At 42.4% G+C, this 24,819-nt stretch overlaps 1 protein-coding gene across 3 annotated transcripts; it reads right to left on the bottom strand.

Moving 5' to 3' along the window:
• Window positions 1–2,787: 2,787 nt before the first annotated feature.
• OSTN (osteocrin) lies at window positions 2,788–24,570 on the bottom strand. 3 transcript variants are annotated; one of them, XM_053951810.1, is made up of 6 exons: window positions 24,533–24,570; window positions 20,156–20,329; window positions 10,268–10,366; window positions 7,348–7,565; window positions 3,436–3,532; window positions 2,788–3,156 (listed from the first exon to the last, which is right to left on the bottom strand). In XM_053951810.1, the coding sequence occupies exons 3-5, from the start codon at window positions 10,364–10,366 to the stop codon at window positions 3,448–3,450; spliced, it is 402 nt and encodes a 133-aa protein (XP_053807785.1). In that variant the 5' UTR covers window positions 20,156–20,329; window positions 24,533–24,570; the 3' UTR covers window positions 2,788–3,156; window positions 3,436–3,447. The 3 variants fall into 3 exon arrangements, with proteins under 3 accessions (XP_053807785.1, XP_053807784.1, XP_053807786.1); XM_053951809.1 differs by lacking the exons at window positions 20,156–20,329; window positions 24,533–24,570 and adding an exon at window positions 17,269–17,313; XM_053951811.1 differs by lacking the exons at window positions 20,156–20,329; window positions 24,533–24,570 and adding an exon at window positions 11,037–11,163.
• Window positions 24,571–24,819: the final 249 nt, after the last annotated feature.

Below are 24,819 nucleotides of genomic sequence, written 5' to 3'. Positions count from 1 at the left end.
CAGTGTAAGGAAAGGCCAGAGCAGCAGGTTCCATCTGCTACCTGCTTGCTGTAGCCATGCCTTCCTGAGCCAGTGTGACAGCTCGTCAGCAAGTCAGGAAAATGAATACTGCATCTGCAGATATTTAACAGCCTGCTCTGACCCTAGACAGGAATTCCCTGGCGTGCAATGCATCATGCTGCTTAGTAGTGATTTTCTGCTACATCCTATCAGTGCGGTTATTTAAGTGCTTGTGGTACTCAAACTACCCCCTATTTCCTGACAGGCACTCTATGCTGCTGTATTAGCCGCTTGTGTTGCAGACATCAGCATGTACTGAATGCAATTTATTAACTAATTAGAAGCAGAGGTGCTGTTGTTCCCCCCAGGCTTACCCTCTACATGGCAGTGTGGGGGCCCTGTCCTTTCTCCTAAACACACAGAACAGAAACCCTTCTCCTCCACAGAGTGGCTGCTCACAACCTGCTCATGCTTGGGCAGTCACTCTTGCTAAAGTTAATGACCCACAGGCAATAATTAAAGGGATTTCCCTGAGACATTGTAGTAGATCATGTGGATTTATTAGGAGAAAATCCTCACAGACATCTGAATGGATTTGCAAATCCAGGCAGCACAGGGCAAGTCTGGTGAGCAATGGATGCCGCAGTTTATCCTCATTTCACATTTGCTGATCTCCATGCTGTGCACTATGGCTGGAGCCATCCAACATTGTCTACAAAACCAAATTGTGGTGTTTGGCCTTTCAGACATCACTGTATTTGAAACAGCACTTGCCAATGTACAGATTTCAGAGTGCTTCTTGAGCCACAGGAAGTCTCAGTGTGCTCAGTGATGGACAAGGCAAAAGAACAGAAAGACTGTTGTTTTCTCCCAGGTAATCCACACAGTGACAGGGGAGCAGGACTGAAACTTCCAGCTCCCAGTTCTACCAACACCACCAGAGACCCCTCTGTCCTGCTTTGCTTTCACATTTCCTTTCAGATGAAGGCCATTTCTGCACACAACTTTCAGCCTTTAAAACTCTGCTTCTTTTTTGGAAGCCTCGGCTAATACCTACCAATTATTAAATACTTCTATGATCCGGCAGTGTCTTTGCAAAGCTGCTGTGTTTGCACTAAATTCCTCTGGTCTCAGTCTCCAAAAATATGTCAGGCACTGATTCTGTCCATGGTTCTTTTGACTGGCAGCTGTTTGAGTGGTCAGGTCACCACTTCCATAATCTGCCCATGCCCCATACATATGGCTACCCTGCAAGCAGATTATCTGCAGCCTGTCTGGATGAACTCAGTGCAAGAAGATAAATGTTCCCTAAACTTCAAGGCAGGCTCAGGATGGATGGTGGCAATGCACTCCAGAGGACTGCCTGGGACTGCATTTGCAGGCTTGCTTCTAGCATGGACTGAAACTCTTGAGTCAGTCTACATGCACCCACCGAGCCCAGCTCTCAGACCCTTCACCTGGAAACTTAAAGGCAGAAAATTAGCAGTGTGACCAGGAGAAAAGCAGGAAGCAAAAACTCAAGATCATCACATATGGACTTACAGGCCTTCTTTTTTTCTCTGGAAAGCATCTGCAGTGCTTCACCTCACACACAAGCATGGACAGCTCACCCACTGAAGGGGAAATGATCTCCTAACTCAGCTGCAGTGCTCTGGCAGATGGCAAAGATAGGGACACCTCTTGATGTGAGGATGTGAGTCACTGGTTTGTGCTGCTGCTCTCAGCAGCTTCAGCCTATATTAGAAATATCAATAAAAGTGAAGTTACTTGAAGATTTTCTATGCCTGAGCCAGTCTTGGTCTCTGGGCAGGGCTGTAGGCAAGGAGGAAAATGGAAAAGACCCCTGTTATGTCTGAACACATGAATTAGATGTTACCTGCCCTTCTGAGTGGGAGCCTCATCTCTCACCCATTGTCCCAAAGTTCCTCACAACAGCTTTTAAGTCTCATTGATTTCCCAAATACTTTTTTTTTCATACAAGATCAGGAAATTACCGCTAAATTCCCATCTCCAGCATTACTTCCTGCCTAACACAGGGTGTTTGGCAAGAATAACTTTTTTCCCCTTAATCCTGCATAATCCCTTTCTCAATGGATCTTCTTTTGCAATGCTAAGGATGATTTATACCCCAGAATAGCTATCCGAGGAATTTAGCTGATATGGACCAAAGCCCAAGAAGGAGAGAGAATGTGAGGGTTAGAAAACATCAACTAGGAATCTGAGCATTGAGATGTCAGCAGAGAGCTCTTCTCTGCTGTATTTTATAATCTGGAAATAAATGAAAAGGATGAAAGAGGATTTAAGATAACCTGTTTTACTCTGAAATGAAGTGGAGAGGACATGTTTACATTTTACCAGAGTGAGAAATACTTGAACTTTTAGAGCTGGATTCTGACCATGCCCTGTGCACACATCAAGAGGCTAAAATAAGGCATATGATACAGATGGCCTTGGAAGTGGATGACTTCATATTTGGACACTATCCTATGTTATGCATAGGGAGAAGTGAAATGTATTCATCAACTAAAAGTCTCACCTCATTTCAGGATCTGCCATATGATGAAAACATGTCTAAATATGGTGCAGAGATAAGACTACTCAAAACATCAGGACAAATACAAAGGTCTTGTCACTGTTCTTGTTCAGACTAACTCCTAGTAAAGGCAGAAAACATCTCCTCCCAAACAGCAGTTCAAATGCATTCTAGCTTTGTCCCGTAACTGTTATATCCTCCCTTCATCTACTGATCAGATTCCCTCCAGAAAGAAATGTGCAAAGCAAACTCTCTGCTTTTCATGGACTGCTGTTGGCATCTCTGTAAGTTTTATTTTCAATCCAAAAAATCTCAGTCTTGCCTAGGATAATAAAATTCTGCAAGTTTAACAGATACATGCCATGCCATAAAAATATATACATATTCTCTGTTCCCTCCTACCAGTGACACTGTGCACAGCTGTGAGAGTATTCTGACCTGATGAACTGAACATGTTATTATTTGTAAATGCAACATTTGTAAAATGCAACTTGAAACGGATTTTGCAGGAGGTCAATTCCTTGAGTGCTGTATCATTAGGCAAAGACAAGACATGCTGTGAGGCATCTTCCAAAGCTCTGTGAAGTTTCCAATACAGCATCACTCATTCAGAATAGAAGCATCTGTAGGCAAAAAAAAAAAAAACAGTAAACGTTTTCCAATATCAGAAATGCAAGGCTTGGGCAAACACACTGTAAGGTAGAGTGGAGGAGATTAAAATTAGGAATACTTGTTTGCTTGTAGAGAGGTACTCAGTGGGAAATTAGGGCATTCCATGTTATAAGAAGCCATAATTCCCTAAAGCCACTCCTCCCGAGCCTGCTGACATGACTGAGTACCTGCAGCAACAGAGAACACCTGGGTTCTCCAAGCCTGCCCACACCTGGAATGCTTTAGCTTACCTGCAGGAACTGCTAACCCCTGGTGCTGCCAAGGTGGCTCACTCCAATCCGGTCCAGAGGAACTCCAAACCTTCTCTTAGGCAGCTCAAGCACTTTCCTGCACGAGGAAAATGAGAAGAGAGGGAGGGAAACAAATGGGAACAGGCATCTATAAATAATCAAGATGTTACTACATGTTTGATTCCTGCATTCATACCACTAACACCTTATTGTTCAGACAGAGCAGTGTGCAGGAACAGCCAAAGATGTGAGCATTTAAAAATAAGATGCTGCTCTTGTCTTACAAAAGGCTGCAGTTGCAGCTGTTTTACAGACTGGCTGAGCTTGATCCACTATCCCTATTTTTTATTTGGCAGCAAACTAACTTCACAGGTTAACTGCTATTCATAAAAGAAAAGTGATACACTGCATTTCTAAAGGGGAATTGTTTCCTGCACAGTATAACATACTGCAGGTGACCCATTACCTGGGTCTTTGAAAGCTCCAGGGCCAGCTGGGGCTAAGATTAGCAAGGAGGTAGAAGGTATTGCACAGCAATAGAGGGGACTAGTCAGAGATGCTCTAAAAGGGTTTTTCTATAGATTCTTTGGCAATGTAGTGTTCATCAAAACTGAATAGGAGCAGTTCTTTGATGAGATTGAAAATAGGAAGATTTTGGGGTTGATTTTTTTTTCCTGTATATGGTAAATTTTCTGACAATTTGATGAATGAGGGCATGAGGAATGTGTGAAAGAATTTATACACAGCAATATTTTTTTGCAGATCTTTTTATATCAAATAATAAGTTTTCCCATCTTAATTCAGCATTTTTGGAGCATTTTTTCCACCAGCAGAAGTTTTATTTTAATTAGTTGTGGAAATGGCAAGAATTCCTGCAGCTGAGAATAACCTCAACTTTTGCCCTCAGAAATACTTGTCAGTGAAATGCAAGGCCAAGAGAAGCCCTGGAAGATTAATTCTTTATCAGTCCTTGTTGAGGAACATAAATTAAAAAAAAAAAAAAAAATTGTTCTGTAAGTTGGCAACTGCAAAGTAACAAGAAAGAGACAATGCTGTGGTGCACTGGAGTCTAACTTCGTGCCAGCGCTGTTAAGCTGCCTCCCCCTGAGGCTTTGGGGCCGTGCACGCCCCACCCAGAACCGTGCAGCCCTCGGGCTCTTCGAGCAGGCTCCTTCGCTCACACCTCTCGGGCACGGCTGCAGTCAGGATCATTCCAGCACGCACAGCCCTGCTGACTCTCTCCTAGCTGCTTTTCACATGAGCTCAGGGGTTGGGAACTGGTGGTGTATCCCGTGTGAGGGGAGCACCACATCAGTGCTGGAGCAGCTAGGGAACATCGCAAAGGAAGGGGAGCCTTCTGTTTGGCCTGTCCCTTCTTCTGGCACCAGCGTACCCAGCACGGTTGCACCAAGCCTTGGGGAAGGCAAGGGAAGGAAAGCCAGGATGCTCAGCCTGTTACCTCGAGGGAAGCACTGCTTTCCCCGCAGCTGGGGAGGCACAGGCGGGACACTTGGGCTGTCAGAGCCATCCTGAGCCTGCCTGGAGAAAAGGGGAGTTAACCGCCCGGAATGGAAGTGGATGGCGAAGGTGGGACGGGACGGTGTTTCTGCCCCGTGAGCTGTACCAGTGCCACGCTGTGCTCAGAGCAGGGACGGGGAGCGGTGCCCGTGAGCTGGACCAGTGCCGTGCTGTGCTCAGAGCAGGGACGGGGAGCGGTGCCCGTGAGCTGTACCAGTGCCGTGCTGTGCTCAGAGCAGGGATAGAGAGCGGTGCCCGTGAGCTGTACCAGTGCCGTGCTGTGCTCAGAGCAGGGATGAGGAGCGGAGCCCGTGAGCTGTACCAGTGCCGTGCTGTGCTCAGAGCAGGGACGGGGAGCGGTGCCGTGCTCGCTGTTCAGCGCAGCCCAGCGTCCCCTCTTGCGGCCGCCCCGCGCCACGGCAGCCCCGGCACCCTCCGCTCCGCAGCGTCCCCGTGGGCAAAGTGGTTTTTCTACTTAAAACAAACGACAAAGTGGCTTTTTTTTTCTACTTAAAACAGCCTTGTCTAGGATTCCCGCAGGTTCTTTCTCTCTGTCTGCCTGTGGATCATTCTCGTTCTCCTGCCTCCTGCACGCTTTTCCCGTGCTTTTCAAAGCGCTACAAACCGATGTTGATGCCGGACCAGGATCTGGGCTCTCCTGTCATCAGTGGGTGTCAGAACAAGCTGTTACGTGCACTAACATTTGATCTGCTCTTTTCAAAAAGTTTCTGCTTTGTGCCAGGCACTGCACACACTGCATTGATTCGGGGGGCTCAATCTATTTATCAGCTCTCACAAATTAATTTCCTGGCCTCTAAAGGTGACCGGCTCAGCTCATACAGGAATGAGCTGGTATCTGCTGGCTGACCCCTGTGACAGGGTGCTCAGTCCTCGGTCTTGCTCCTCCAAGTGCAGCAGTCTCTGCCTGTCTCTATCTAAAGGTACTTTTCTATCAAAAGCCTTATTACTCTTTCGTAGCATCCATCTGATCTGCGGTCCATGCTGGTGGTGGTGTCAGGCTATCACTGCAGTGATCAAAGCAGCTCAGGTGGTTCTAATAAATGGCTCAACCCCAAACTTAAAAGGTAAACAGCTCCCCCAGAGTGATAATCCCAACTCAAAACTGCAAACTGTGCTGATGCTGCTGGGAAAGGGGGAATTTTGTGCAGCGTGTCACTCATTTTCATGAGCTCATTATTCAGAGACAAACTGTTTTTCATCACCATTTCCCTTTTTGCTTTTTGTTTGTTTGCTTTTTGCTGTTGTTTTGGGGAATTTTTTGTTTGTTTCTTTGTTTAGTTTTTCCCTTGTACTGCATATCGAATGAAAGATTTCTATCCAAAAAAACATGAGAAAAAATGGGAATAACGTGTACCTTTGCAAAAAAGTATAGCTTCAAAAATGACCTTTTTTTTCTTTTCCTGGAAAGAGAAAACATGCTAAAAAGCAAATGAAGCGTGAGCTGATTTTGATATCTTCAAGAGGCAGACAGAACAGAATAATTCTACTTAAGATTTAAGAATTTTGTATTTTATCACTTTTGGCTGCAGCCAAACAGTCCTAGTGGCAGACTGGGTGGATAAATGGAAAAACAACAAGAAATATTACAAAACTTTGTTTGAAAAAAGTACTTGTAATATTGACTGGCTCTCGTGAATACTTTCCATTTCCAGATTAAGCTTTAAGCATGTTATTAAATACTTTGTAGCATTAGGGATTCCATCCAAGAGAAGACAGTTACCAGAAGAGCAGAACAAGACAGGCAAGCTCTCTCAGATACAGCCCCTAAAGCTGTGCCCCAAACTCTCTGTCTCTTCCCAGCCACATCGAGCATCATTCATTGCTTGGCCCTGTTATAAACAAGTTTATATTCAAATACACATTGCTGCATTGTTTAAACCCTGACTTATCCAAAGCTAATGGAGGTCTTGAAGCTCATTCTACTGTCTGCCTGCCCATTTTCATGATGTGTCCTTCATCTTTCTGTTCAGAACATCCACTCCACCACACCTTCTTTCCATCCCAGTTTCAGGAGCACCCAGCCCTGCCCCTCTGCTTGTGAACCTCAGGCACATTTCTTACTTTAGCAAAGCTCATGATCAGAAATGTTGTTTTAAACTGAATGTTAGTTCACACCAGTGGAAAGGAGTGTACTGGAAAATCACATGTACTGAAATATTGTCTGGTAGCTGTGCAGCACTGTAGGGATGAATGAAATAGTGCATGCTTTATACAGCTGAAGGGTGACACACTGTTTGAAAGGTTTCTCATCAGAGGCACCTCACAACTGACCAGCAAACCTGCTGGGGGCTAAAGCTAACCCATCAGTGTCCAGAGCACCTAGCAACGGCCTCCCTCCAACTTTATCACTGGAAGGAGCATTTAAGAGTTTACCTCTGTTTGCCTTTAGCATCCTCAGAGGATGAAGAAATTCTGTCAATGGGGGAGCCAAATCCTGGGAAGCTTCTTTTCTTCTTGGTTTCAGTCACCTCATTCTCCAGAGACACCAGGTCATCAAGAAGGAACAGTTTGGCTGCCAGGTTGGTGGCTGACTTCTCTTCACTGGCAATGGGATGGTCTCCCACACCCAGAGCAGCAGAAGGCTCCAGAGGCTGCAGAAGAAAGCAGTAAAATTTCAGTTTGCTGGCTGCTCAAGTCCCAGGGGAAAAAAAGAACTCAACCAGTGTCATAGGAGCAGTTCTGTAAATACAGAACTACCAGGACACTGAAATTGGGACAATGTTTTAAAATGAAGTTCCTTCTCTGAAATGCGGCCTGTTTCCATCGACAGGATTTTGCTGTCAAAATCTGGACATATTTTTTAATAGAACTGACTTTGCTTTCATTATTGTTGCAAGAAATATTAAAACTTGTTACTTCACAAAGCCTATTTCTGTAGGACATCCCATTATCCTTATCTCAGCACTGTGATTAGCATCATTTATAGCATGAGCTGACTAATGTAATAATTCTGAAAAATGCAATCTCCATTGCCCTACTCCAATAGCCATTCTGATAGTTTTCGGGAAACTGATTTTTGTTTTTTAAATGAATGCTAATAAGTAGCAATGAAAACTTCTACAGAAGGTTCCATCCATATCTGACAAATGAATTAATTGCTATGCAAAAAAAAGTTGCTCAGCCCTGGCATTCAGAGAAATTATGCAGTAACACTACATGGGGAGAAGGAAAGGAAAGAACATCCTCTTGAATTGAACCTTAATTACAACATTAGGCTTAACACCATTTCAAAACTAAGCTTTACTATAAGAATAGATGAGAATACTGGGGTCTGTCAAGAAAGAAATGAAACGAATCAAAGTGAAATAGTTGCTTTGAATGTGACAGAGAAACACAGGGCAGCAGTTAGTCTACAAAAGCAAACTCAGATAGTTGTCCTTTTGAATGAAATGCACCTTCTTGTTCACTTGATCTTCACAGAATTAGATAGAAACATTACAACTTACACTATCAAACAGGTTTTATTCTCTTTAGAAGCACAGCACTACTGTTGCTATTCATACATGGTGGGTTTAGTACATGTGTGAAGGAAGGCAGCACATGGATGATGCAGTATCTGCTCCAGTTGTGGTGGGGATGTTCCCCATTGCAGATGGGTGGCAGACAGTGATGGAGTGCATAAAACTGTGACCTTTAAATGAGGAGGAGCACACGACCATCATGATCATGCCAATGGTGTAGCACTGTTGAAACCTTTATAAAGGATCTCACATTGTCCCCTGACTCTGCTTTTTGTAAGCCTCAAGTCCACAAAACAGTCCTTTCTGTTTTCTTTTAGGGTTATAAAACTTTCATAGATGTTGCAACCAAATGATGCTTTCAAAAAAGACTGAACCCTTCCTTCTGGTTAGTGGGGATAAGTATCTACAATAGCAGTTGAAACTAGAAGAGCAAAAAGAGCCTCTGCTCTTGAATACCTTGCAATTCCACTTTGTCTTCAAAAATTATCATGGAATTGTAAGAAGTGACAGCTAAAATGATAATCAGAAGTAGAAAACAGTTTTCTTCTGGTAAACCACTGAACAAAGTACAATTTCACAGATAAGCAGAGATGAGAGTGGGTGTAGGTGGTATAGTGGAGGGTTTGCAAACTTAGGAACAGCAATGAAATGAATAAAAACTAGTAATTTTTTCCTCAAGACAAAGAGCTTCCCAGTCCACACAGTGAAGTCACCAGATTGTGGATTTAAAATAAATATAAGGAGTAACTTTTTAAACACAGCACACAGATGAAGGGAATGCACTGGCAAAGAATGTCATGGATACTGAGATTTTAAACTGGTTCAAAGACAAATTCTGGCCCATCAGCAGCTAAAACATGCCCTGATCCAGTGCAGGTCTCTAAATCTAGAAGTCTGCAAAGATGTTCTGTTCTTATATTCTTTTCACAAAAATCTGTCACTGATGGAGGCAGGATACCAAGTGTCTGTGGCACCAGAACAGCAGCTGCTGCAGCACTTTTGGACAATCAGGTCATGCTTATGTGAAGACAGAGAGCAAGATTCAAGGGATCCATCAGTATTCTTCAGTAGCCATCTAATGTTAAAGCTGACCTTAAAACCTATGTAAAAACCCTAGAGGCAAACAGTGCCACTTTGAGTCAACTTTTAGATACTTTTTTTTTTATGGTATGAAACCATTACATAAATACCTTTTCTGCCAAATCTGCCTTATGTCAAGATGACATAAAAATAGGGAATGCAGTAGAAGTATTTTCAGGTGCAACCCCTACATATCATCCTGGGTGAAACAAGAGACAACTCATCCATTTCATCTGCTGCTTTCCTTTGCAAGCTTAGGCAAGTGACTTGGCTCCCTCCCCCTCCTGGTCTAGTCCATCTCCTTTAATTTGTAATTTTTGTGCAGGTGGTTTTCTCCCAGGGATCTCCTTATGGCTTCTGAAAGCTTCAGCTTTCTCATGTTATTATTTGTCTGTAAGAAGAAGAATTAAACTTTCCCTTCAGTGTTAGAGAAGTTTGCTTCCCCCCTTCCATCACCTCCTTCCCTTCTTCAGGAAGTTCTCTATCCACTGGACAATGTTTTAACACACAGGAAATCCCCAGGTGTCTTGGGAGAGGCTGTGAGAATTTGGGTGAGGCCTCATTCAGTCTGTTCCCCCAGTGCCATGCAATTTGCATCTCTCTCTTCTTGAAGCTCCTCCTTGGCCCTTACAGAGTCAGTACTGATCCCACACCTTCCAAGTGTTTGGATACTGCAGTGTCCTTCTCACTCTGTGGCTAAAAATGCCCAAGGAAGAGCAGTTATGTGGCAACCACCAGAAACCTTCACCTACCTCTGGAGCTGCCTGTGCAAGGAGCACAGAGCTGGAGTTCCACCACAGCAGGGCAATCACAAGGGCCAAATGCGCCACCACGAGCTGGAACTGCAACATCTGCAAAGGAGAACAATCTATAAATTAGCAGCAATCTCTAAATCCACAGCTGCATCCCCTGAGGAATCTTGCTCCACAGGTCTTAAAGAAGTAAAAACCAAGGGAGACTCTCCCCGTGGCTGTTAATAAGTTGTATCTCCAGAGTCACTGCATAAAGATAATGCCAGCTGAATGCTCTTCATCCTTGCATGCAGAATCAGCTCCCTCCTCTGCTCCTTCCTACATAGCCATGCCAATCTTTTGATTCCTTTCTGCACAGTGGTGCAATCCTTGCAGCAGCAGCAGTGAGGAATGCAAACTTGCCTTAAAAGCAGATGAACTGCATGCTCACTTGTAAGCAGGGAGACTTTGGCTAGTAGCTCAGGCTGACCCTGACCTCCCCACATGCTGGAGAGGTGCTTAAAGCTGTGACAGAAGTCATTTATCCCTCCAGTAGTATTTTGAAGGCAAGGCTGCATTTTGCTCATTCCCAACACGATCTAGTGGGAGCCACAACTTCCAATGGCATCCTGCAATACAATCATTCACAATAAGCTTGCACAGGGATGTGTTGCTGAGACTGGGGGTGGTCTGACCACATGTCACAGCTGCAGGACTGCAGATGCCCACCAAGCCTTTAAATAATGCAGGGAGTTTTGGGAGGCTCAGGATGGGGAAGGTGCTTGGTTACCTCTGGACATGGGTTTAGCCTACATTGTTTAAGTCCTTGTTTGGATCCAGATCTTAAAACCTGATGTGCCTTCAGTTCTCCAGGTGGGAGTGTTTCAGATGATGTTAGGAAGAGCTGGGCTGGGGCCTTTTGCTAATTTGCTGTTTTCTCTGTCTGCAGGTCCTGCCCCAGAGTATAATTCAAGTCTGATTCTGCCATTTTTTGCTGACTCTCCACTTGGCAAAAACAGAAACACAAAGAGTGTATGAATATATATATATATAAATACCCCTATATAATTATATAATTATTATTACTATTGTCCATAGGGGATGGGCAGTTAGGAAGAAAGCTGCTGGTCACTTTGCAGGGGTGAGAGGCAGACAGCTCACTGGAATCAAAGGACAAAGTCAAAGCACTAAGCCACCTGGTACCACTGTCTCTCAGCCCCACAGCAACAGCCATTTCTTGACATAAACACAGAGGTCTGCCTGGGTGTTTTTAAAGCTGGAACCCTCTACAATGTATATTTTTGTATGTGGGTGTGCATTGAAATTTGAAGTATCAGTCTACTGCCTTCACAGATAACCACATCCTGATTATTTGGATACAGAGATGTAAAAATAAATGGCAAGGTTAAAAACATATGTTTATTATAGTTTAAGATCTGTGCTGGTATTCATTCAAGCCAAAGACTAAAGAGCTAAAAATAGCAACTGGTACACTAATGAAAATAAACAGTAAGGCACCTGCAACACTAAAGACATTTGATTAACTGGTCAGAACTCGACGCCAATGAAATTAGAAGCAGAGGAAATTTTAAGGACTTGAAGCTTGGCTCTACTTCCCAAGGAAATAAGCAGCTAAAGAGGTGTATCACTGACTGAAGAAGGAGCAAAACTTGAGTCCAGCAAGACCCTGTTGTACTGATTTTCATGCAGCAATGGGACCAAGGCAGGAGAAAAAGGCAGGGTTATTCTAGTGGAACAGTTTGGATTTAGAAAAGCAATTGCAAAACTAGTAATGCAGTGAGGATTATGTAAATACAATTAAAATCACGCTTTCTTCTGCCAGTCTGGGACTTAGTTTTACCACCTTCAGCCATGTTATAGGACCTTAGTTATTAAAAGAAGTTACTGGTATTTCTCCTTGAGCTTATTTGTTGCAGTTGGCCAAGCAGAGCCCTCTGGCCAAAAAGGGGTTTTCCCAGCCATGCACTGGCTATTGCTTCATCCCATCCATATTTTAACTTGACACATTCCAAGAGAGGCTTTAAGAGAGGCTGGACAGTATTTGTTCCTGAAGGGGAATAAGCAAAATTCTGACAAGCTTTTCAAGATGCACCCTTAATTGAATTTGAAATTCATTGTATTGAAATTGTATCCTTCCAGAAAATTCTTCACCACCAACTTCACAGAGCTAGGTCAAGGGACTAGTGTATAATTCCATGTCTGTAGTATCTCAGGGTCTTGTGTTATCTGACATAAAATATGGTTTTCCCTTCTCTAAATGTAATTGCAAGTCTGAAATTCAGGCATATTTATGTGTCTTAGTGATACTTTAGCTTGAAATGTGTCAAAACTAAAATTCCTCATATAATTAGGTATCTTTGTTGCAGGTCCAATTAAAATAAAATTAAATATTAAAGAAAGAACAATATTCTACCTTATCAAAGCAGGATAAACATACAAAACTTTTACTTAGGAAGCGGTGCAGAGCCACTTTCCAAGAAAATATCACAAGAAAGCAAAACGCTTTACCGAACAGAAACTGTTAAGTCTCCAACATCAAACCAAAAGACTTAAAAGATGTTTTTCTTACAGAGAAAAAAACAAAACCCAAAATGACATCCTGAAGATAAGTGGCTTGAACAAACCTCAGACAGAATGCAATTCATCACCAAGCTCAAACCCATTGCCTGTCAAAAATGGTAACAGCCATCATTGTTCTTACCCATTTGAACCACGATATTTCACATTACTGTGGAGATTACTCTGCAAGCATAAATCACAAGGGGCTTATTTTTTCTTACTGTCTTGTTAGCAAGAGAACCGAGGCAAGACATCATGCCTTGCTCTGCAATCCTTCACTCCAGCTGCCAGTCTGTACTGATGGCTGTGCTCTGCTCGTTGCTGTGACACCAGCACGGGACATGCCCAAGTCACCTGCAAGCGAGGACCTCGCTCTTGCAATGAGCACCTTGTGGCCAAGCCTAGAAACCCCTCCGGTTTTGCCTGGATGCCACCAACATGACCTGATGCAGAGCCAAGGCTTGGCTGTCCCACAGGCATTGGGAAGCTCCTGGCAGCTCCTCTTTGGCCTCCAGTGCTGCTCTGATAACTTTGGGATAGCACTGGGAAGCCTTCATCACCTGCGTGCCAGGAAGGTCTCTGGGACTGTGCAGATTCTGGCCAGCTGGGGGAAATCAGAGCTGTGTCTGCAAGCCAGTTACTGAGCTATTTTGGTACTGCTCCAGCACCACAAAATAGAATATTAACTGCTGCTACCTATCTTAATTGAATTGATTAATCAAATTGAGTACTCACACTGGCTTTGCTATGCTTGCATTGCACACCCAATAGGAATATGCCTTGGCCAAAAAAATTATGATGGATGATTTATCTTACCGAAAGAACAACTTAAAAATGGCTTGTGTGAAGCTCTTAGAAGTCTGCTTCTGCTGGAAAATATTTTCCTTACCTTTTTAAAAGTTGTAAAAGGTATCCTCTGATCATATATATCACCACAAAGCCAAAAATACTGCCCCTACCACCAGCCCTAGTGATTTCAGAACTGCTGAAGGACCCTGTGTTTCTCAGGTGCAATCTTGTAGTTATGTAAATGTCAAGGAAAAAGGATAAAAACCAAAACAAATCCCACCCACAGAAAAAAAAAAAAAGCAGATCTCAAAAATAGGTTAGAATGGTATTTTTGTTGTCATCCCACAGATGAGATATGGAGCATTTCTCACATATTGCTTTCTAAAAGATACTGAAGCCACACATTGAAACATGGGACTTTTGTGACAAAATGAAATGTAAGCTGCCAGTGTCAGGCTCTTTATGTTACTAATAATGTGTTTTCTGGAGTAGGCATAGATTTTTAAACAATGCCATATATTTTCTTATACATGGTACAGACACTGACAACTTCTACAATGTATTTTTCCTTCTATTTTCAGTTTCATGACTATATAGATATATAGAGGCAGGTAGGTTTCATCTAGTGGAACCAGAGAGAACTTAAAATTCATAGACTTATGCAAGAGCCTTATGATTAGTTATTTTGAGATAACCAGGTATTTTTGTGTCCCAAAAGAAACTTTTTGTCAGACAGTATTTCAAGGCCAAGTATGCTCCACTTCCTGAAAATGAAGTTCCTTCAAGGTTTCTCAGGGTAGTCAAGATTTGTTGATTGATTTCTAAAGCCTTCATTTCAATAACTGCATTCCCTGTGCCATGATTTCTGGTGTTCAGTCCTGGCATGTTCTCATATCACCACGTTAGTCACCTTTGCCTGCTTGACAGCTGTGCTTTGGCTCAGAAGATGCTCGAGCACACAGCACTTGTACTCAGATAAAACAGAGTTTTGTGTCGTGGTTTCAGTCGTGGTTTAGTCACTGCAGGCTCGCCTGGACCCTGCCCACACAGGACACAACATCTGTGGGAGCAGCACTCGCATCATGAGAAGAAAGGATGGAAAGGTGATCTTCTAATTCCCATGAGGAGCTCAAGAAGTGCATAAATGAACACAGCCCTGCCAGGACACCTGTGCTGAACAGACTCAAGCATGATTCAGAAGCAAATTAACTGACAGAGGTGTGCAAACACTTGTGAAAAGACTAGTCAGTCATGGTTCTCATCTCTTCCTTTGAAAACAGGGCATGAAACCAAATGGTCATACAGAGCAAATGAGGACAATTTTCTTTAGAATGGGCAGGAAGGACACAGGTTGGACATCCTGCAAAGCTGGCTACACATTTACACTATTATACTGTGTAATAAATCCATTTTTGGCAACAGATTTCAAAAATTAAAACCCCCAAACTTGCATTTATACCATAAAAGTAGGAGACATGAAGCAGCAGACAAACAGAAGTGAGGAAGCCCATCTAGAAGCTCAGGGGCTATTAAAAAAGAAAGATGTTATGAAGTGTAAGAAAATATCTCTTAGTGGGAAAAACCTACCTGCACCTTTCCTCAAAAGATAATTGAGTGAGCTGCAGTATTCCTGATATGTTCAATGGAATACAAAACATTATTAGACTATTCTTCATTGCCAACAACTCTCAACCCTATACTGTTTATGTATGTACTGACTAAACATGCCAACTTTTCTCAACATTTCAAACAATTTGACATTCAGCTTTCTTTCTTCTTTACCACAAGAGCCAAAAACTTTTCATTGTTAGAGTGCCATCTTCAGAATTTGAAGCAAAAATAAGAAATCATTCCATGAAGAAAAATGAAGAAATAGATTGTGGTTTTCTATATTAGAAAATATTTTTTTTCCTAACATCATTGAAGTGATAAGTAGAAGATCTTCACACCAGGTATAAAGAGTATGTTAGCAAAATAGGTCATCAACAGAAAAACAGACCATTTAAAGTATAATAAAAATATCCCTCAAGATCAGCTTTTAAGAGATGAGAATGGCATTGGAATTTCTTAACAAGATTCAAACACTGATACTGATTTACTCGAAAAACACTTAAACATTCTGATCTAGGGTATTACTTGAAGAAGAAAAGTCTTGGGGGAGATGCATTGCAAATGTAGATTAGAGAGTAACCCATTTCTCTGAGTTAAGTAAGAAGAGAAGGAAAGCTGCATGCACATGCAATCTTTGTCAGGGTCTAACAACAGAGCTCTTACCACTGCTGTGTATTTTAATTGGCTATTCAAGAAGCCCAGAAAGGCACTTGTCATTCATTCACAGAGTGAAAACAAAGTCTTAAGCTGCTGAAATCAGATTGGCAGTTATTTATAAAAAAAATGAAGAATGCCTGGTCCAGTCAGAAATATTTTGCAGTTTTCCCATCATTTACACCATAGATTTACTTGATTTGAGCTGGGGATTTTTGCCTGTTATTCCTCATAATGTTCAAAGTATTTTACAGGAAAAATATGCTGAGCTGCATTTTGAATACAAGTGAGCAGAGACAGATGAATGCAATAATAACTTTCTTGAGTTAAGCAGTGGGCAGAGGCACAAAATGTCCTCTCAGCTCCTCAGGTTTCAGCTCTGCACTCCCCAAGAGAGAACAATTATTGCAAATTGAAAGACCAAGTAAGGAAAGCTAAGGGCACTGCATGCTAGTGCTTCAAAAATTAGTGGATTCTGAACTTTATTGTAGCCTCTGGACATCTAAACCAAACGTTATTTGCATGTATTTACTTGTACAACTTCAGTGTGGGAGGAAAAAAAAAAAAAACAGTGAAATAGTTTTGAACTCAGAATGGAGAAATTACAATGACTATCACAGAATCAGAGTCTGCCTTCAGTTACAGGGGTACAAAACTGAATTAGCCAGACCACTGGACAATGATAATTACTCTGTTAGTGTAGGAATGTTTTTACAGTTATTCTATTATTGCAGGAATGCAGCAGAATCTGGATGAACATTTGTCTAATATGGGATATAGTTAAACCCTTTTGCAGATCTATAAATTAAAGACTTTTCCTAAATAATTTATCTCATGTTTTCCAATATATTAGATGTAGCAAACTTGTCTACTACATATGATATTTAGTTATGCAAAAGAATTATTCTGTCACAGCTCTTTAGCTTATTTTAAGAAGTAATATGCATTTGACAATAACTTACACAAAAGGAGAATCCAGACAGCAGTTTACTGCAAAGCACTGCAGCAGCATAAAATTAATTTGTCACTGTTGCAAAATGCACTGACACATTCTGTTTAAATATTGGCTGATTAACTGAAGGAAATAAGTTTCCACTGAATATTTGTAGCTCAGTTTTACTACCAAATATCCTAGGTGAGAGGCACCTTATTATCTTAATTACAAAGTAAAAAGTACTGGAAAAAGTACTTGTGCTTTTCCCATTAGATGTGGGCATCTTTATACCTTTTGCATGTCTGTTAATAAAAAAAAAATAAATTTAAAAAAAAAAAAAAAAAAAAAAGAAGAAAACATCAAAGAGAGGAAAACACAGAAGGGAAGAAAGCTTCTGCAAAGACAGCAGGAGAAACAAAACATCCCCAGCACATTCTGCCCTCACTCCCCTTACCTTGCATTGGATGCAAGCAATTCCAACCTTAATAGTCCTGCTATGTTCTTTCTCCTAACCTATCCTTAATGTTCAGCTTTCTTTCAGAGTTTTTATAGTGTCTGGTGTAGGCTACAAACTCCAATCACTGCCTTTGCTTTCTCTTACATCATTTCTAAAGATTTTCCACTGATCCTTGCCCTAAACCTTTCTCTGTCCTGCACTCTCACACACATACTTGCCTCACATTTGTTATATTTATTGCTGTGATCAAAATTATTAAGTTATAATTAAAGGTCTAGGGGTTTGTTCTGGTTTTTTCCCCTTATTTTCAGTTAATTTCAAGATTCAGACAGTCATGGGAGTAGAAAGATTTTCCGCAGCATCACCATTCCTCTAAACTCTCACTTTTGTAAACTGCAGTACAGAAACACGATGTCCTTAGTCATTACTGAGAGGTTTTTTTTTTAAACTTTGTTTCTTGGGGACATCAGAAGGATTGTATTAGCTTCAGAAAGAAATCAGCATGTTTTTAGTAGACCAAACACCACTGTAAGTTAAGCATTAGAAAAGGATTGTGCTTTGTAAAGCAAGTGATAAGAACTTAAGTCTTTCAGACATAATTTCTATTATTGCACTGTTAAGTTATTGAATTGTAAAGCATGAGCTGTGGAGATGCCTATCTTTCCTAGGCATTACCAGAGGACTTGTTTCTTTCCCTGTTTGCCTCCCTAGAATAAGTCTATCTTCCTTTTTGCCCCTTTTTAAAAATCTCAGATTTTATTAGATTTGCTGAGCATTTTAGACCTGTTTCAGAGTTTAAAATTCTAACCAGTGCAGGCTCCTTAAGAGTTAATTCACGGTAATTTTATTCCCTCAATAGAAAAACACACTACTTTGAAAGTATTTTTTACTCCGACTTGCCAAAACTGTTCCTACAAGCCATGGACAGTAAAAGGAAATTTGCAGTATGTGGGAAAAAATTGCCTGTCAGGAAGCAAACACTTTGATTTCATTTGTCTTGATCAAAGTGATTAGAGAAAAATAAGAGTTTGGTCATATTGAGGCAAAGCAAGGACTTCTGCCCCATATCTGGACATGTCCCAGGCCGGGCTGGATGGGGCTCTGAGCAGCCTGGTTTAGGGGAAGGTGTCCTTGCCCACGGCAGGGGGGTTGGCACTTGATGATATTTAAGGTCCCTTCCAACCCAAGGCATTCTGTGTTTCTACAGCATCTCTCAGTACAGGCCAATATGGGAATGTGGCCTAGAGCAGATCTGCAGAAATCCTGCAGGAACACACAGAAGAGCTGGCCAGAGGAGCAGCCACACCAGCGTCAGGCAGGTCGAGACTCTTCTCCTTTGCAGGGTGTAACAGAGCAGTGATGGCAGCTGCAGAAGTACAAATGGGCTCTGTGGGTACTGGAGGAGCAAAAGAATCAAAAGAGCAGAGCCAAACACCACCAGACTGCTGAAACACAGCTGAAAATGCTGCTGCACAAAGAGAACTGGACTGAGGTCCATTTTACTGCATTTAGGTGGTGGTTTGTTGCTGTAAGTCCAAGGACATAGCAGAACTTGACTGATGTGTCTAAAACAAGCAAGCAGGATCTCAGGAAAAAAAAAAAAAAAGATCATGACAATCTAACAATGAGGTATTACCAGTTTATGGGCTACCTTAGTGATATATGACCACAAGGTGTTGCTGACCAGCTACTGCAGTTCCAGGCATCGAGTTTCTTCTTCTTCTGTTGGAGGGGCACAATGTTACACTCACAGGCATTTACTCCTCTTGGGAGTTATTACAGGTTCTATCTTAAGGTCTGCAAGCAGAATCTCTGCAGGACTCCATTCTGCCACCATGGTTGGTGTTGATGTGGCTGGTAGGAGAGCTGGGCTGTGACACTGGGAGTGAGCTGATGACAGAGAGCTGAGTGCTGGCCGTGAAGGCGTTTCGGTGTTTCACAGCACAGGGGAAAGTCTGGAAAACAGCTGAGACCCAGCCATCCACAACTCAGCACCTCACAAGAGTGAGGGAGAAGGGGGAGGACAGCAGATAAAACAGCAGGAGAAGTGCAGCCATAGTGTCACCTCCTTCAGCTCCAAAAGGATGTCTAAGAACTGGCATCAAAATTTTCTTTTATCCTCTCCATGTATCAGTGATGCTATAGCAAAGCTCCAGCCACTTTTGTTCTACCTATTGGACCTACTCTGAGGTTGAAGGCTCTTCCTTTAAGAAAAGTTATTTTCTATTTCACAATTTACCACTGTATCCTTCCTACAAAATCTAAAAGATTTCACAAATGGCTGCTGATACACACAACTATCATCAACTCTGACTAGGAGGTGTGAAAGACTCAGATCTGGGTAATTTGCCATCTTCATGGGCTGTTTCTGACCTTAGTATAAGACATTCTACCAGCACACATGTGGGTTTTCTCTCTGGGGAAAAAGAAACCCCAACAAACAAACCAAGAAAGTAAGCAAACAAACAAAATAAAAGAAGAAACACTACTAATAGAAACGAATCCTATGTTAGAGTGTCAACATTTAATTTCCTGCTCTAAATTTCCTGTGATTTATTAACACTTTTTTTGACACCTTCTAGTGAAGACTGCCAAGGAAGCTTCCCAGACAATGAAAAAGGTATAAGGTGGTTACTCTGCTGCAGAGCATCTAAGGAACAGATATCCTCAGCAACACTGGGGTTTAATTATACTTACAATAAAATTAAGTTAGGACAACCAAGAGTTTGGAAGGAGTCTTTTTTTGTCTTAATAGGGAATGAATAAACAAATAGAATGTGATTTTTCTCAACTATGAAGACAAAAAAAAAAGGAAAATTGGAGGAGGTAAGGACACAAGACATGAAGCTCTTTTTGTTACCATCCAAGAGAAAGACAAACTTACCTCCCTACTGCCCTCATAGTCCCACAAGAATTCCCATAAGTCTTTCAACACTGGTTTGCAAATCAGTTGAGCTGGCTGTTTTCCTTAAGTAGACAAGTTCTGATTCAGAGAGCAGGAGTTAGCAGGTGCTCACTTGTGCAAGTGTTGAGCAATCTTGCTCTTCAGCACTCTTGCCTGTGGAATATATATTTGGGGTTGTCAGACCTTGTCTGTAAAGGCTTGGGAATGGCACATGAATACAATGCTTGATATTTCTGCACTTTTAGTCCTTCCCTTCTCCCACTAAAACACACAGCAGTGCTGTTACATCTCTGTGATCTAAGCCACAGGAGCCTCCTTGTTCTACCACTAAGCTGTCCCATGGGAACTTCACCTTCCAGTCTCTTCCAAGTGTGCAACCCTTTCCAGCAACCACTGGTTCCTCACACAACATCACACCATAAATCAACGTGAACAGTGCAGGGTCCAGCAGGTGTCATGGCCTTGTCCTCAGGAATTTTTGATTGATCTGGCATGGAGTAAAGGCTTGTGACCTGAGGCATTCTGATTACTTATGATTATACATATTATACATATTTTTGCTAAACACTGAGTGTGTCATCAGGAACAGTCCAGTTCTCAGTTTAACATGGAAAAACAACACCACACTGAAGTTAGCAAAAGTGGACATTTTTCCAGGTTTGCCCCAAAATTCTAAGAAATAATCAAAAAATTTTTTCTTTTCAAATTAAAAACTATATTCTTTAAAATAAAGAGCTGATTTTCATGAGCTGGGTGCTCAGCTGATACTGATTCATATAGCTCTGAGATAAAAAACTGAGATACTCCAAATTACAGTGATTTCAATTTATTTTTACTTCTTGAGACAATAAACTCCTCAGATAAAATTGGCCCAATTCTGACACCAGTCTGAAAAAGGAATAGCATTCCATCAGATTAACCAAAACACAGCATGTTACAGCTACATTATTGGAACAGGGAGAACATCCAACATTACTTTTGTTGCATTTACATTCATATCTTGTCTGGAGAATGGGAAACATTTAAAAATAACCACCCCAGATTTTTAGTCAACACAAAAGAGAGAATTTCAGAAACCAAGCTAATTCTGACCTATTTGCATGTAGATACAGAGAGCCAGAGAGCAGATGACTCACTGTAAGACAGACTATGGAAAAGAGACCCTGTATTAACAATGTGCGTGAATGTTTTCCAATAGAAGGTACATTCTACCTTGGAAGGAAAACCTATGTTAAGACAACTATTTTTAAATCTGCAAACTATCAAAGCAGGCTTTGCTGTGTCACTTCCATTTAAGATGAATCCTTGCAGCTAGATAGAGTTGGAGAAACAAAACCCACAAAGTGAAGGTAGAAAATAGCAGTGAAGACAGTAACTTTAGGAATGTTAGGCTTCCTATGAGCATTTTCTATTTATGTACTTTTTAAGAGTCCTTTGTGCTGGAATTATGTGTTTGTGATAGGTGCTGGGTCATGGCATGTATGCATCTATGAAAAGATCTCAAAAACCAAAGCAAAAGTCCCAAAAAGGACAGCTTCTTGAAAGGCAAGGCATGCTCTGATGCAGAAGGTTGTTTTTGGAAACAAAAGACCTCTGGTGCCCATGCCATTGGCTCCCAGCCCAAGATGGACGTGAGGAGTGAAGATGGCCAAGAAAAGCAACAGGATCTTTTGTGCTACGGACACAGTGGTCCATGAGCTGATGGAGAAGGGGTAACAAAAACACACACAGGTCTCCATGCACCAAGCAAACAGTAATAGTTCCAGGCCAGCGTCAGCCTGGTCCTGACTCAACTGGCAACACAGAAATGAAAATTAGTAGATTGTGTTTCCATCCCCTCTAACTATGCTCCTTGGAGTCAATGCTAAATATAAAGATAAACTGGGAACCAGCCCCATCTTTCTGTGCTAAGAGTTTTCACACTGCCTGCCTTGTCAAAGACACGTGTGCTGATGGCCCCTGCCACTGAAACAAACTCTCTGCGGCCTGTGAACCCTGGTGCCACAGTACACAAAGCACAGACCAGAGAAGTGTGCACCTTGGCTGCAGAGCACACACTTCAGCTCCAGAGCCAGCCACAAATGTGGCCATGCAGCCCAGCGCTGAATGTGCAGCAGCAGCTCAAGTTTAAATATGCTCAAAGAAGAAAAAATGTGTCTACTCTTAAGCTGTGCTCACCTCAAACTTTATTTCAAACAGCTTTTCATCATTTTCTTGCAGAACTGAGAAGTACGGTGGAGTTTTGATTACTGGCACCAGGATGAGAGGTGTAGAAATAAAGAAAGCAGCTAAGCAGCAAAATGATGACAACAGCCTGCGGAAAAGGAGGAAGGACAGATATTCTTCAGTCAGATGCAGAGGTGTGGAAGCTGGGCAGAGCCATGTGGACCACTCACAGCATCACAGGATGCAGCAGGAAATCTCACCACCCATTTCCTACCTGACATGCAGGTAAAGGAAGTCATGTGAAAGGTGAGGCTGGGAAGCTGTTTCTCCATGGAAATAGTTCCTGCACCAAATGGTATTAATAAGGAAGGTTCTGTCCCCTCATTCCTGGTAAGTCCACCCCTGGGATGGTGGCTTGCACAGCAGGACTATGCTGTGCTGGAATCCAAACAGAGCATGCTGTTAGTGTAAACCCAGGAGTTCAGAGCAATTTGTGCTGGCTGATTTGATTGTTTTACTGTTTTGTTCTAGTATAAATGTGCTTATGGATTGGTTCTTTCAAGGGAACCAGCAAACAAGGGAAATAGCAAATCTTCATTATAGAAATGAAGGTCTCTGATATTTCTCAGAATTAACCATCTCACAAGTTTGTAAATTTGTCCTAACATTTGAGCCAAATTCTGGTCCATGACTTGTTCACTTCAGCTTGTCTTTCACTTCAGCCGGACAGAGACCTGACTCTGCTAGACTCTGCACCTTTCTGCAGCAAGCTGCAGCTCCCTGAACAGCTGCAGTTCCGCAGCTGGATTAGTCCGGGATATTTCAGGAACCATCCCGTTGCAGCAGAACGTTCATCAGTCAATCACCGCCCTCTAGAGGTGGCCACACCGTGCGTGGGGCTGAGCTGGATTTGCTGCCATCGAGCCATCCCACAGCCCCAACATTCCTGCCAGAAGCAGGAGGAGGGTGTTGGCTGGTTTGGATAGATCCAGGTACGCTTACGGGTACAAAGGACTGAGCACCGATTCCCAGCTCCTCCATTATTCCTTCCCTCTCCACCTCCGAGCTCACCCATCTGGCAGCGTTTTCCCTTTGTGCATTTTGCAGTTGTGCCATGCAGAGAGGAGTGAAACACACAGAGAACCGTAAGACACAGCTACAATAAAAAGCAGTCAAAGTAACTGCCAGACTAAACTCTTGTTACAGCTTATTTTTTTCACAAGCAATGTGCATAAACTAAACCAGTGGCACAGCTGCAAGAATTGACTGTGCCCACATGAGCTGGATATGCTTGTATGAGAAAAGCAGCAAGCCTTTCTGTACAGCTACACACTCACATTGCTTTCCCTTGTCTGGACTAGCTTGGGAGTTTTAAAGAGAAGAATACAAAGAGTGATGAATAGTAAGTAACCTGCCACATAATCAAGTGATGAAGCTACTGGTGTGCAAAGGCCCTCTTTGATTAGGTGAGTATTTAAGGAGAAACTGCTCTGTACAGAGACTTAACATAAGATCCTGGAGGCAGGAATAGCGCATGGCCAGGTTTCCCCAGACACATCCTTCCTCTTTTCTTCCAGCTGTAAATTCTGTCTAGTTGGAATTTAGCAATCTTTTACATTTTTTTCTGACAGGCTGGCCAGATGTGCTGGTTTGCCTGCATGTGGAGGGATTCTGCAGGTAGCCATGCATATGCACAGACCAATATTACCCTGGGATTCAGGAGAGCTGTGTTCTGTTACAGAATCACAGCATGGTGGAGCTTGGCAGGGACCTCTGGAGATTGATTAGTCCAACACCCCTCCTCAAAGAATGGTCAACAAAAGAACAAAAGCAACTTTTTGCCAGTGCTCTCCATGTCCTCTCTGGGCAGCCTGTTCATTCTTCAGTCACTGCCACAGTAAAAAAAAAAAAAAAAAAAAAAAAAAGAAAAATCTGATGTTTAAATGTAATTTCTTGCACTCAGTTTGAGCCCTTTGCTTCTTTTAGTGCACACCACTGAAAAGACTCTGGCTCTGTCTTTTCCTCCTCCATGAGGTGCTTACATGCATTGAGAAGATCACCTCTGCTCTACAACTCCAGCTCTCTCACCCTCTGCTCACATATGATAAATGCTCCAAGATGTGACCCTCCCAGTATGCCCACCTGTCCCTTACACTGGGAGCCCAGCACGCCAGGTGTGCACAAACTCACCCAGCCCAGGATGCTGCTGGCCTTCTTTGCTGCAAGGTCACTGCTGGCTCATGGTCAGTGCCCCCACCAGGACCCCCAGGTCTTTTCTAAAAGCTGTTTTCCAGATATTCAGTCCTCAGCTTGGGTAGGTGCATGGGCTTACTCTCAGCTTCACTTCTGCCTTGACTAGCTGGCCTTGGATTCAGCTCCCTGGGCCTTGCTGTCCATGGTGTTGATACCACTGATCTCTTCTGTAAAGCAATTTCAAACTTTGTTTATCTGATGTAGGTGTTATTTCATTTGTCCTT

Source organism: Vidua chalybeata, chromosome 10 (assembly GCF_026979565.1).
Source record: "Vidua chalybeata isolate OUT-0048 chromosome 10, bVidCha1 merged haplotype, whole genome shotgun sequence".
Taxonomy (NCBI): domain Eukaryota; kingdom Metazoa; phylum Chordata; class Aves; order Passeriformes; family Viduidae; genus Vidua; species Vidua chalybeata.
The sequence above is the reverse complement of the archived record's forward strand: the minus strand, read 5'-3'. Positions and strand labels throughout refer to the sequence as shown.